At 41.3% G+C, this 12920-nt stretch overlaps 3 protein-coding genes across 7 annotated transcripts in view; all 3 read left to right on the plus strand.

The window, feature by feature from the left end:
* The window catches only part of LOC115735279 (dnaJ protein homolog ANJ1), a 19922-nt gene extending 17404 nt beyond the window's left edge, over positions 1 to 2518 (plus strand). The window contains exons 2-7 of one of the 2 annotated variants that reach the window (XM_048284244.1): positions 107 to 315; positions 825 to 990; positions 1111 to 1249; positions 1329 to 1605; positions 1716 to 1914; positions 2004 to 2518. In XM_048284244.1, coding sequence (XP_048140201.1) covers positions 166 to 315; positions 825 to 990; positions 1111 to 1249; positions 1329 to 1605; positions 1716 to 1914; positions 2004 to 2323 — 1251 coding nt within the window. In that variant the 5' untranslated portion in view covers positions 107 to 165 and the 3' untranslated portion in view covers positions 2324 to 2518. Of the gene's footprint in view, positions 1 to 91; positions 316 to 824; positions 991 to 1110; positions 1250 to 1328; positions 1606 to 1715; positions 1915 to 2003 lie in introns of both variants that reach the window. The other variant, XM_048284243.1, reaches the window with a different exon arrangement.
* LOC115735281 overlaps positions 1 to 12861 on the plus strand; it is a 13919-nt gene extending 1058 nt beyond the window's left edge. Inside the window, exons 3-6 of one of the 3 annotated variants that reach the window (XM_048284248.1) lie at positions 8863 to 8934; positions 9713 to 9986; positions 10685 to 10932; positions 12323 to 12861. In XM_048284248.1, the coding sequence (XP_048140205.1) occupies positions 9755 to 9986; positions 10685 to 10932; positions 12323 to 12676 (834 nt within the window). In that variant the 5' untranslated portion in view covers positions 8863 to 8934; positions 9713 to 9754 and the 3' untranslated portion in view covers positions 12677 to 12861. Of the gene's footprint in view, positions 1 to 8720; positions 8935 to 9712; positions 9987 to 10684; positions 10933 to 12322 lie in introns of those variants that run through there. The other 2 variants (XM_030666450.2, XM_030666449.2) reach the window with 2 other exon arrangements.
* LOC115735284 (putative phosphatidylglycerol/phosphatidylinositol transfer protein DDB_G0282179) lies at positions 3488 to 6394 on the plus strand. Of its 2 annotated transcripts, none has more exons than XR_007199565.1 (4): positions 3488 to 3812; positions 3948 to 4049; positions 5380 to 5623; positions 5682 to 5911. XR_007199565.1 is itself a non-coding variant. In XM_030666458.2 (4 exons), the coding sequence occupies exons 1-4, from the start codon at positions 3740 to 3742 to the stop codon at positions 6023 to 6025; spliced, it is 444 nt and encodes a 147-aa protein (XP_030522318.1). In that variant the 5' UTR covers positions 3488 to 3739; the 3' UTR covers positions 6026 to 6394. The 2 variants fall into 2 exon arrangements, 1 of the variants encoding a protein (XP_030522318.1); XM_030666458.2 differs by lacking the exon at positions 5682 to 5911 and adding an exon at positions 5918 to 6394 and having other exon boundaries at positions 5380 to 5540.
* Positions 12862 to 12920: the final 59 nt, after the last annotated feature.

Below are 12920 nucleotides of genomic sequence, written 5' to 3' on the forward strand. Positions count from 1 at the left end.
AGCAACCCTCTGCCTCTCTCTATAAACTCCGCTTCGTCTCCCTCCTCCACCACACAGCGCACGCCATTCAACGTTCCTACGAGCCAATTGCCCTTCTCCCTCTCTTCACTTTCTCCCTGAACCGATCATCGATCCGGGATCCGTCCTCCTTCCGACCGAGGGGAGATGTTCGGACGAGCGCCGAAGAAGAGCAACAACACGCGGTACTACGAGGTTCTGGGAGTCTCCAAGGATGCCTCCCAGGACGACCTGAAGAAGGCGTACCGGAAAGCCGCCATCAAGAACCACCCGGACAAGGGGGGCGATCCTGAGAAGGTACGCCGTCCTGAATCCGTGTCGTCCCTCCCTTCTGTCGCCGGCGATTTTGGTCGTTCGGATGGCGTGGTTGTGGTCGGTTCCGGCGAGGGTCTGTTAGTTTGGATGATTAATTGTTCCCGGCTCGCGAGGATAGGTTAGGAGGGGTTGGGATTCCTATTGAGTATATTGAGCGCGCTCATATTGGGCATTGTTATCGAATTGCGTGGGATGTTATGAAGGATTCGTTTAGAACCGGGACTGAATTAGGCGGGTCATTCTAGTCGAGGCTGGAAATTTTCTTTTAGTTTTTTCCCCATCAGATATCAGCGAAATTTGGAAAGAACTTGTTTGAGGAGCTTGTATGGTTGGCGAATTGCTCATATTGTGATTAAAGTATCTTACTTAAAGCAGTACTTGTTGTTAACATGATTATGCGGTCGTTGAGTGAAATATGGGGAACTGTCTCTTGAGTGGTCGTCTGTTTCCTTTATTGGAGTAAAGCTTGATGCTTTATGTTTTTACTGCAGTTTAAGGAGCTTGCGCAGGCATATGAGGTTTTGAGTGACCCTGAGAAGCGTGAGATATACGATCAGTATGGTGAAGATGCCCTCAAGGAGGGAATGGGAGGTGCCGGAGGTGGGCACGACCCATTCGACATTTTCTCGTCCTTCTTTGGTGGAAGTGGATTTGGAGGTAATGACTTGCTCATTAGGACCGGTTGACTCATGCCTGTTTTAGTGGGTAATGCCTGTTTAGTGTGGTAGTCATGTCAATTGTAGATATGCTTAAATGGTGCATTTTTAATGTAAATAGGTGGAAGCAGCCGAGGACGAAGACAGCGAAGAGGGGAGGATGTGGTTCATCCCTTGAAGGTGTCTCTGGAAGATCTCTATCTGGGGACTACAAAGAAGCTATCTCTCTCTAGGAATGTCTTATGTTCCAAATGCAGTGGGTGAGTGTTGCAATGTTTGTCTCACTGCCTTTTGCATGCGTCAAGGTCATGCGGGGTTGCTTACGGAAATCATTTACAGGAAAGGATCTAAGTCTGGTGCGTCTATGACATGTCCTGGTTGCCAAGGGACTGGTGTGAAAGTAACTATTAGGCAATTGGGTCCATCCATGATCCAGCAGATGCAACAACCTTGCAATGAATGTAAGGGCACAGGAGAGACCATTAATGAGAAGGATCGCTGCCCCCAGTGCAAAGGAGAGAAGGTTGTCCCGGAAAAGAAGGTGTTGGAAGTCGTTGTTGAGAAGGGTATGCAGAATGGACAGAAGATTACATTCCCCGGTGAAGCAGATGAAACTGTATGTGTATTAGATGAATGTCAATTTGCAACTCCATAGTTTTTTAGGTGGCCCGTTTCCACAATTTGAATCATTATTGATTGGACCTTCCGTTTATTGCTTCTATGCAGCCGGATACAATTACTGGAGACATTGTTTTCATCCTCCAACAAAAGGAGCATCCTAAATTTAAGAGAAAAGGCGAGGATATCTTCGTGGAGCACACCCTTTCTCTCACCGAGGCTCTATGTGGCTTCCAGTTTGTATTGACTCACCTGGATGGCAGGCAGCTCCTTATTAAGTCGAACCCTGGGGAAGTCGTCAAGCCTGGTATGCGAATGATCCATACTAAGATATGCGCTATATTTTACTAAGAGCTGACCTTCAAATGCTAAATTGTTGCATTTTTACACTTGCAGATTCTTTCAAGGCTATTAATGACGAGGGTATGCCAATGTACCAAAGGCCCTTCATGAAGGGGAAGCTCTACATTCACTTCACGGTGGACTTCCCAGAGTCTCTCAGCCCTGATCAGGTCGAGGCTCTGCAGAAGGTCCTTCCGCAGAAGCCGGCGTCCCAGCTGACGGACATGGAGCTGGACGAGTGCGAGGAGACGACATTGCACGATGTCAACATCGAAGAGGAGATGCGGAGAAAGCAACAAGCGCAGGCTGAAGCATACGAAGAGGACGATGATATGCCCAGCGGCGCTCAACGCGTGCAATGCGCCCAGCAGTAATGGGGTCGTAAGGTTTCAAAACGACTCCCAAAGGGCTATACTTTCTGGGTGTAGTGGGTGATGAATGTTATGACTAGAGGTACTCTGGTTCTTATGTAGTCAATTGGGAATAGGGACGTGCAGCGGCTTCTGCCCCCTGCGTCTGGACTATGTATTGTGACATCTTGGTGGATCAAGTGTCAACTATAATTCTTAGCTTGAATGACGAGTTCGTATAGCTGTGCTTTCTTGGTTCTTCTCAAGGCCATTCCTATCCTACGAAGCTCCGAAGTATCGTTTGGCAGCCTTTTGAAGTTTCTCTGAAGTAAGTACTCGCTGTTCCTCAATGGACTCCCAAAACTGACTTGCTTCTAGTCGTCAGTTCCAGCAAGTCAGTTGATTTTGGGCAATGAGCGACAACTATTTCCAATGTTCGATACCCCTCACCATCGATTCACTCCTCTGACCCACCGGCTTCTCCTGATTGAATTCTCTCAGGTGAAATCTCCACGCTCAGTCCACGACACCTTTTTTTTTTTCTTTTAATGGATGGTCGTATCGACTGACGTTACCGACGCGAGGGACTCTGAGTACTATTTTTAGGTTTTCCCCAAGGCCGACGTGGATCATGTCCCGACACATCCATTAAATCTATAAAATCAAATCAAGGTACACATGATTTTGGCAGTGCGATCTCATGGTATCGTGCACGAATTGTACATACAGTATTTTCGAGAAAAATATTTAGAGTCATAAATTTATTATATTTTTATCAGTTAAATTATAAACGCGTTAATTGAATTTTAAATATTTTTACGTGATCAATTTTAATCAAAAATGGCTAAAGTGGGGGTCAATCATTTACGAGATGCAAATAAATTCAATTGTCAAAAATTGAAAATGCTTAGAATTTAATTGATATAAATAAAAAATTTATAATAAAAGTAACAAAAATAAAATAAAATTATAATTTTTTTGACAATTCTCCCCAATATTTTGTCAGACCTGCCTCAGGCTTCAAAGTGCCGTGGCCAATCAAACTTTACCCCTTCCAGGGAAAAGGGAGAAAATAATTACCAAGTAACGAACGCATGTCCATGTCTCTCTGGCGGGTGAAAGACAAAGGGATTGTCCTTCTCTAGAACCACTCCATCGTCATTACAACCTCTGCACAGAGAGAAATTTAAAAAAAAACCAAAAAAATCTGTCGCGAAGCAGCACACGACAAGCGCTTTCCTCTCTCGCTTCTCGTCTACCTCTTGCGCTTTGTCAGATTCTTCCTTCTTTTCTATCCGGGGCAACAACAACAAGTGATCGATGTCCGCTCAAGCTTGCCGATCCGGGATCAACTTCGCTCGCCCGCTGGTTCCTCTCCGCTGGAAAAGCTCTCTCTTTTGATCCCCAAGATCGCTCCTTTTTGCTAAAAAAAACCAAGAAATGGGGTCGCTGCGTGTCCTCGCGTTCGCTCTCCTCTTGCCTCTCGTTTGCGCCACCCACATCAAGTACTGTGGTCAGTCTTCTTCGCTCTTAATCCTGTTCAGTCTCGTACATATGATCCTGTCCTGCTGAGCGATAATTGAGTTGTTTTAGCAATTACGTGAATCGGTTCCCTTTTTTCTGGTTTCTTACTGGTTTGTGAATGCAGATAATTCTGGGGACTATGCTGTGAAGGTGACCGATGTTAAGATATCGCCTAACCCAGTGGTTCCAGGCAAGCCGACCACCTTTGACATCTCTGCTTCTACAGGTACTACTTTTTGAAGGTCTTATACTTGGGTACTCTTCACATTTGGAATGAATCAGTCTCTTCTATTACACTGTTGTTGGACTGTCGTTCTGTGTTCATGTGGGTTAGGAGCTCGATGACTGCGGTCTTCGCTGTTGGATCATTTTATCGGTTTCCTCCTCACTTCTTGTTCTCACTCATCATTTGCGTATGATGCTAATCCCCTGCATCTCGCGCCGCCTAAATCTGCGTTTCTTCATTGGGAAATTGTGAAGTTGCCGCGCCAAGTTTACGGATAATTTAAGATGTAGTGTCTGGACAACTCTCCTGATTCTGATTCGATTGCTTGGAGGGTTTTGCTATGATTGGAAGCCAAAAGGAAGCTCGTGCCAAGTTGTTCTTTTCTTTTTTACGATTGTGAAGTGAAGGTCCTTCCTTAGTCAATTTAAGTACATCATATTGAGAAAAAAACATACCTGATGCTTGCTTTGCAATGAAGTGGGCATCGGTGTTTTTCCTTTTTCTTCCCACAAGGCAATCTTATCATATATATATTCTCTCTCTCTCTCTCTCTTTGTGTGTGTGTGTGTGTGTGTGGGCTAAAGATTCAGATTAAAGACAGTAAGTATTAACTCGTTGATTATGATGAATTTCTTACCCGGATCCATCGCTTCAGCCTGAATTGGTTGAAAAACCTCCAAATATCCACTACCTGGTACTTCCTGTACCTCAGTAACGAACGGCAAGCAAAGTCCATACGAAATAGCAAGTGTGATGCCTAGTCATATGTTTAGAGTGTAATCTTATGTTTCCCTTTCCATGTAAATATTGGCCTATGGGAGTCCAGGAATTTCAGTTTCATTTCTCAGAATATGAAAGGACATATGTGTATATGGTGGCCTAGAAAGGGGACTCTTAGACAAGTAAGGTGGAGAAGAGGATGATGATGATAGATCCGTTAGTTAACATAAAGTTATTAAGAAAACTACGACTGTAGTTACTTCAGGCTTAATGGCTCGACAGAATGAGGTTCCCTGTGGATACAATATATGGAACAAAGTTGGTTGCTGCTGCTGCTACTCATGCGAGGTCCATCTTGTTGCATCACTTGTTCGTGGGTTGCTAACTTGTAATTTGGCTTTTGGCCATGGTTTACAATCTAATCTAATGTAGGCTTTGATCAATCTCGGTATGGATTGAGGATGATAATTCTTTGCTCTAGTCTTTCATGTATAGCATATTAAGCACTGATCACTTGTGTGCTTGGGGAAGCTTTTTGTGCATATATGCAATTTTACACTCGGCTTATTCACTGTACCTATCATTACACCTGTTGCTTTTCTCTTTCAAGGTCAAAATCTCTCCAACGGAAAAGTAGTGATACGAGTTACATTTTTTGGGGTTCAAGTCCATACAGAGACCCATGATCTCTGTGAAGAGATATCCTGTCCTATCGCGGCAGGAAAATTCGTGCTATCCCACACCCAAAGTCTACCTGTGTTTACTCCTCCAGTAAGTTTCAAACAACTACACGTGCATTGATATTCTCGTCCATTGCCATTTTCCGATGCGATCATGTTAGTCACAGGTAGAAATTTTCAAGGTGTCAGTGCTAAATAGTCAATATGGTCACCGAGCGATTTGTATTGTGGCTTTTCTGGCTTGCCTGGCTATTACTGTTTCAAGAGAGATGCTGAGATAGATAGCCTTTTAGTGAATTGCGATTGTAGCTCATCGGTGTAGAGTCCCATGATGAATTTACTCAATCCAGTTTTCATCTTTACTTGACAAAGTTCACATTCCTCTAAGTGCATACAAAGTCTTAAACCTTTTGGAGATAAGAGGAGGATCTTGAGCTGCTCATATACACGGATCTCATTAACATGCAGGGCTTGTACACTCTAAGGATAACCATGGAGGATGACCTGAATGAGCAGTTAACCTGCATCAGCTTCAATTTCAGGATCGGATTCGGATCTCTGGTCTTCAACAGTTGAAAATCCCCCATACCCATATCTTTAGGCGACTTCAAAAGGTCGGATACTACTTTCTTTTCCGAGCATGAGATCCCCCACGCCATATTTTACTGTACTTCCTGGTGTACTATTCTTTCTACATCTCGAAAGTGCTACGAATCTCCCTTTTAAATGGAAATATTTTTGGATCTAGACGCCTCATTGGTGCATTGGATGTCATAAGTCATTTCAACTTCAGCTGTCTCCGGATGACACTGCAAAAGAGCATAATGAAAGATGAGGCATTCAGCAGCGAACAGAGAAGTTGATGCATCAAATGCTGTCATTCTTTAAAGGCAGTGTATAATGGCCCAAAAGATATATGAGGCAGTGAAGATATGTTGTTAAGCAGTTTGGGGCGGTTTTTCCTGTTTATTCGGTTCGATTCGGTGCAACTTTTATAGTTATATATGATCATGTTTTTTTTTTTTTACCTGAGCTAGATTGGTTCGGTATCCAGTTTGGTTTTAGCTTCCAAAGTGAACCAAATCGAACTGATCTTATTCTTCAAAGCACATGGACGACATCAACGAGTTCGTATCGAGTTAGGAAGTACAACAGGCCAAAGTAGCACAACCAGTTCGATCGATCAAACCGGCTTCATTGCCTGTGCCTAATTCGGCTCGTTCTACACTGAAGGCGAGGTCCTTCCGTGGTCCTCTCGTACTACGGCGCTTCTATGCATCATCGGCTGAACTACAAGAAGTAATCTTAATAGTTCAAGTATAGTGGCTAATTCATAGAGGTCGGATGACCCCTCGACTAGCAGGGGTTACCGTAATTTGCGAAAAGTTTTAATTACGGTATGAATGATTGTAATTATTTGATTAAAGGGATTGCTTTGTTCCAAAAAGATAGAGCAATACTGTGTTATGGACGCTTGTTTTCTTATTACTTATCTTTAACTCGTTACAATGCCCGCCCAGGATGTATGTTTTGTTTATGATATATTTGGTGAGGCTCGGCCTCGCTCGCCGGCCACGGGTGAGCTCGTGCCTCGCCTGTGGCTGGTCACCGGCCGTCATCGTAGCCGGCAAAGGAAGAAAGAAAAAGAAAAATTATAAAAAAAAAATTCGAAAATTGAAATAAAATTAATTAAAAAGAAAATGAATGTGATAGAGTGGAGGAGGGAAAGCTGAGGAAAAATGTTTTACTTTTTTCAAACAGAGAAAATCATTTTCCCCACTATTAAATATGTTTTTCTATGGGTGGAAAATATTTCACTCATTTATTTTTTGGGATGCCGGAAAATCTTTTTTCTGAAAGTTGTTTTTCGAGAAATGAAATGAGCTTTAATTTTAATTTTTCTTATTTCATTGGAGATAAAATTTTAAATAATGGCTCGAAATGCTCTCTTTGTTTCAAAAAAGGGTATGATAAAAGGCATTTTTGTTATTAACTTTTTTTAAAAAATTTTGGGGTTAATACTATAAAAAAATCCAAATTGGTATATCCGTAACAAATTTACTTTACACTATTTTTTTTATCATGAAAATTCACAAACTGGTTTACCTGTGATAAATTTACTCAAAACTATTTTTTGACTATAAAAACCCTCAAACCGTTACATTTATGATAAATTTACCCCAAATTATTATTTTTAACCACAAAAAACTCTAAATTGGCGTACCTGTGATAAATTTACCCTCCATTAGTTTCGGTTAAATTGGATTAATACCACAAATAACCTCAAAATAATATACTTGTGACAAACAGAGGATAAAAATCCCAAATTGAGATACCCGTTAAGCGCCATGTGTAATCCAACTCACTAATTTGAATGTAAAATTTAACGAAAACTAACGGATGACAAATTTATCACAAGTGTACCAGTTTGAGGTTAACTTATCACGGATATATTAATTTATGATTTTTCGTGATCAAAAAAATAGTTTGGACTAAATTTATCACAAGTATACTAGTTTAGAGTTTTTCGTGATATTAATACTTATTTTATTTTATTTTATTCTGGTTTTTTATGTTTCTTTTTTTCTTTTGTCTTTTTCCTTGGTTGCGTCGGCCGGCCAAGCCACCGGTAAGGGTGTGTCGCCTTGCTAGGGGCCGTCAAGGAGAGGCGGCCCTCAATAGCCGCAAGGGATGGTCTTGCCATTGCCTGGCCGACCAACAAAACCAAAGGAAAAAAAGAACAAAAAGAACATCATACGTGTACTAGTTTGGGGTTAACTTATCACGGATATATTAATTTAGGATTTTTCGTGATCAAAAAAATAATTTGGAATAAATTTATCGTAAGTATACTAGTTTAGAGTTTTTCGTGACATTAATCCTTATTTTATTTTATTTTATTCTCATTTTTTATGTTTCTTTTTTTCCTTTGTTTTTTTCCTTGGTTGCGTTGGCCGGCCAGGCCACCGGCAAGGGTGTGTTGCCTTGCCAGGGGCCGTCAAGGAGAGGCGGCCCTCAACGGTTGCAAGGGATGGTCTTGCCATTGCCTGGCCTACCGACGAAACCGAGGGAAAAAAAAGAAAGAAATGAAAAAAAGAACAAAAAGAAAAAGAATGCTCTTGATAAGACAATTCTTTGAAATAAATAAGATATTTTAGATCTTTATTTAAAATAAAATTCATTTCAAACCTTGATTTAAAAAATGAGGGCACTGCATGCATTTATTTGAAATTTTACCCGTTTCAATATGCCCAACTCACCTTCATATTAGGCCCAGCTCCGCAATTAGGGCATCGGCAATTCCACATTGGGAGGAAAATTTGCCCTTGTTCATCTCAGAGCTCCGAAGATATTCCTTGGCCGGAGGCTCATTCTTCGTTTCTCACTTTGGTTGATTGGTGCTTAGAACGACTTCCATCTCACCTCTTTTCTTCTCGCCGCCGTGTAATACCAGCTGAAACTCAATTTAGAGACGTCGCCAGGAGGTTTGTGCTTTTGCTAACTGTTCACCATGTACTCGAATTTGAATTTGTGTTGAAAATCCTGTGAAAGAGTGGTATTTGTGTTCCCGGCGGCAAGAAAGCAACCAAGAAAGCTTGTGGCATTTTTTTTTTTTTAGGGGCGGGGGAAGGGGGGGGGGGGTGGCGCTGCGGAGTGCGTAACTGAGATTGATGGTGCAATTCAAATTTCAATCAAAAGATCGAAATTCTACTGTTAAAATACCGTTTTTGTATGGTAGGACATGATTTCGTGCTTAAGTTGAATGCTGGGAATGCGATAAAAATCTAATTTTGCTACCTCTTATCAAATTGGAGGTCTACTTTTGAGCTTCATCCTTCCTTTTAGATGTTACTATGAATGTAATTGGGAGAAGAAAAGCTGGATTTTTGCGATTTAGGCCTCAATTGGATGAGCTTGTTGACATTTGTTTGTTGCCCTCGTGGCATGCCTGTTCTTGTTCTATTTGTTTTCTCTGTCATGGATTTGTCTCATTTTCAACTTCCATGTAATGGGTAAAATTGGTTTATACTGTACAACTGTTTCTGATTGTGTTATGATGATTGGTCCTGCCTCTCCCTACTTTGAAAGATTAAATTCTTTTCCTTTTTGCTAGAATTTAGTTCTTTATTTTCTGACGCATAGGCAGTTGTCGCATATATCAGTTGGGAAATCATGTTACCTTGTTCAGATCTAATGTTGTGTCAGAATTTTTATCGATTGCTGTTATTCTCTCGAACTTCATTTGGTCGTTGTATTTGCCAGGTCTAGGCTGATATTGCCGTGGTTACTGTGGGAGTAGCAAAAATGAGACGGCAGGGTCAATATATGAATGCTGGGGCAGATGCATATGTCACTGCTCAGATGCCGCACGGTCAACAGATGGATCATAGCTCTGGTCAGTATCAAGGAGAGCTAGAAGCCTTCACTCCTGAAAGAGATAATACATATGTTACTCCTAGAGCAGATGGACACCGTGGATGGGAAAGAGATGGATCAGAACCATCGAGTGCATTGGCTTCTCATATGCTTTATGAAGGCAAGCTCTCTCTCTCTCTCTCTCTCTCTCTCTCTCACTCTCATGGTGGACACGCTCGCGCTTGCATGCAGTATTCATGCACACATCGACATTCATATGTCACTGGAGTTCTATGTATGATGCTGATTGGTCTTTGGTTCTACTAATTATCCACAATTTGAGAAAAGTTATTTCTGAGTATTATGGCAAAGGTTGTTCTGACGACCTTAAAGTTGGGTTCTTCCTTCCAACTTTTAGATGATACATTAATCCATGATTTTGTCGGGATTATTTGGTCTAGAAACTCAAGGTTTTCAGTATATTCATACTAGTAATAGACAACTCCTGCTGTATTACACTTCACATGATTCTTTAGTCATTATTTTGCTGTGGTAACTGCCAAATTTTATCTTGTTCCTGATTATTAACTCGTGTATATGGACATCGCAATTCATATTTTAAAGGATAGGCATGCTTCAACAAATTTTAATGTTGCTGTGGCTAAATGTATTCAAAACATTTTCTAAGCAATCATTTCCTCTGTGATGGTTGAAAGGAGTTTTATGCACCTCTTATTGTTCCTTTTCAGTGTATGACGATTTTTTTTTAATGAATAATTGACCTAATTGTAACTGAATATTGCTATAAGTCAACTATTATGAACCTTTCAATGGTGTTCTGGACTCTCATGCCTTGTGAACATGCTTGTATTGATCCAGGTCAGAGTGGTGATGCATCTAGATCTTACTACCAAGGTCAGAAGCCACATTTAAGACTTGCGTTGGAGAAGCAAGGCAACAATGATATAAGACCCCAGACCCACAACAAAGATGGGGACCATGAATATGAGAAAGTCCCTTTTTCTCAAACTTTTGAAGGTCTTGAGGAGAAATTTCTTGATGACATTACGAAGTTGGCCAAAGAATTGAATGATGCAGAGGACGCTGAAAATGTTAGACACAGAGAGGTTAGCTGGCCTTGCCCTTTAAAGTGCTTGTCTTTTCAATAGCCTTGTTTACTTTTTTAAATTGGAGGAAGTGTTTACCTGTCTATGCTTGTTTATTTTATGGATATCATTCCTGTTTCTGTAAAGATGCTGAAGAAGGTTTTTTCTTATAGTCATCTTTGGTTGGGTGGGTGGGGTGTGGGGGTGTGCTTGAGGGAGTGAGAGAGAGGGAGGGAGAGGGGGAGGGAGAGGGGGGGAGGGTCAAGTGACAGTGACCTGGGAATTCGAGAGCTTGTCCTTTTGTAGTAATTAAAATACGCAGAGAGAAACTGCAGTGTTTGTTGTTCTCAACCGCAATGCTGTGGAATTCCTGTTCATAAAGCCGATGCAGCTCTTCCGTTAACTATGAGTCATGTCAGTATGGCATTTGGGTCTTTTTTAGCTCACATTGATTGCCCATTAGCTTCTTCTGATGGTTCCAAGGGGTGTTTTGGATGGGGTGTTAACATTGAAACTACGAGTCAAACCATTTTGAATGCTAGCTGCTAGTGTTGGGTTTTCTTAAAGCACAGGAAATTCCATTTTTTCTTTTTTTGGCAATTTCTCATAAAACAACTTATCTGTTCTTTATCGTCTGAGAAGCGATTAAATACGTAACTGTTGGGAACACCTCCTAATGTTTGAAGAATACCTCTAGCCAGTTCTTATTATCTCATAAAAGATTACCTTTTCTCAACGAGATGTAACCTTTGATTACTTGCTATCATGAACTCCTAAAAAAAATCGACGCACTTTTAGATGAGTTATTAATTCTCTATGGAGCTGCATTACCCGTTCTTCAAAGGAGACTCTTGGAAACTTCTAAACTAGGGAAACAAAAGCCACATCTGCGGTTTTATAAAAATATAGTGTGGTCAAGATCCTCCTGTTGCTAACATCATAAAACATCCCTGAACCAAGCTACTTAAAGTCAAAGATCCATGCAAATGCATTGCTGAGGAGTGTACTAACTGTGGAAGAAATTGTAAACTGGTGCTTAAATCATGTAGCGACTGATGCACAATGTACAATAATCTATTAGTATGTTATTGTTTAAAAAAAGGGATACTGCATATAAAGATGGCAGGTACAGATTTGTGGATGTTCGCTAAGTATTGTTTTCTTCTATTTTTTTTTATCCGGATGCCAAGTATCGTTTTCAGATTAGAAAATTTCTTATATTGTAAAATGCCTTGATTCATGCTTTCATGTCTTGATTCAACTCGTTTTGCGTAGAAGATGTCGCACAAGATGATTCAGTTGCATTAAGAGCATCTTTTTGGCATTATTTAAACATACTCCGATTTGATTTTAGCATAATTCTCGCGCTAATGCAATCGGTACTGACATGTTTGTCCATTCCATTCACCAGAAAATTAATGCAATCAATGCTCAATATCAAGAAAAGCTATCAGCTCTCCGCACCCGGCACGCTAGCCATAGAGACGAGTTCCTCCTGAGGGAGTCGAACGCGCGGCAGCAACAGTATCAGCAGGCCTTTATGTCTAAGTACTCTAACAGCGGCATGGGGCCGAGGGACCCTCAGGGCTTTGGTGGAATCACCAGCTCAGCAACTGTTGGGGAAGCCTATCGACCCTATGATGCCGATCAGTATGATTCCTTCGAAGGTCGGGCACGTTATTACGGAGGCGCGAGGGACCGTTTGGAGCCTAGAGGTCCGTACCCTGGAAGCCGTGCCTACAATACAAGCTCGCGCTTTTATTGAATGTCGAGATTAGCTTTGTCACTTAATAATCTCTACGTCCATCCGAACCCGATTTCACTCACACATGCTGCTATGCCGAGAAGCACTGGTTGTATCGATGTAGCACATAGTTTATCTCCTGCGGCTAGCCGGCTACTGCTCATTTCTTGTTATCAATTCTCAGTATTTGGTAACTTTTCAATCTCTATTCTGTACTCTCTCTCTCTCTCTCACATGCGCAAACTCTAGGCCGAACTAATCAGCG

This window comes from Rhodamnia argentea, chromosome 8 (genome assembly GCF_020921035.1).
Source record: "Rhodamnia argentea isolate NSW1041297 chromosome 8, ASM2092103v1, whole genome shotgun sequence".
NCBI lineage: Eukaryota > Viridiplantae > Streptophyta > Magnoliopsida > Myrtales > Myrtaceae > Rhodamnia > Rhodamnia argentea.

What these genes read in the sequence shown, in the direction of transcription:
- LOC115735284 (XM_030666458.2), top strand. Translation starts at nt 3,740, where the DNA reads ATGGGGTCGCTGCGTGTCCTCGCGTTCGCTCTCCTCTTGCCTCTCGTT. An exon ending in CACCCACATCAAGTACTGTG is followed by an intron (nt 3,813 to 3,947) that starts GTCAGTCTTCTT and finishes TTGTGAATGCAG; the next exon opens with ATAATTCTGGGGACTATGCT. An exon ending in TACCTGTGTTTACTCCTCCA is followed by an intron (nt 5,541 to 5,917) that starts GTAAGTTTCAAA and finishes ATTAACATGCAG; the next exon opens with GGCTTGTACACTCTAAGGAT.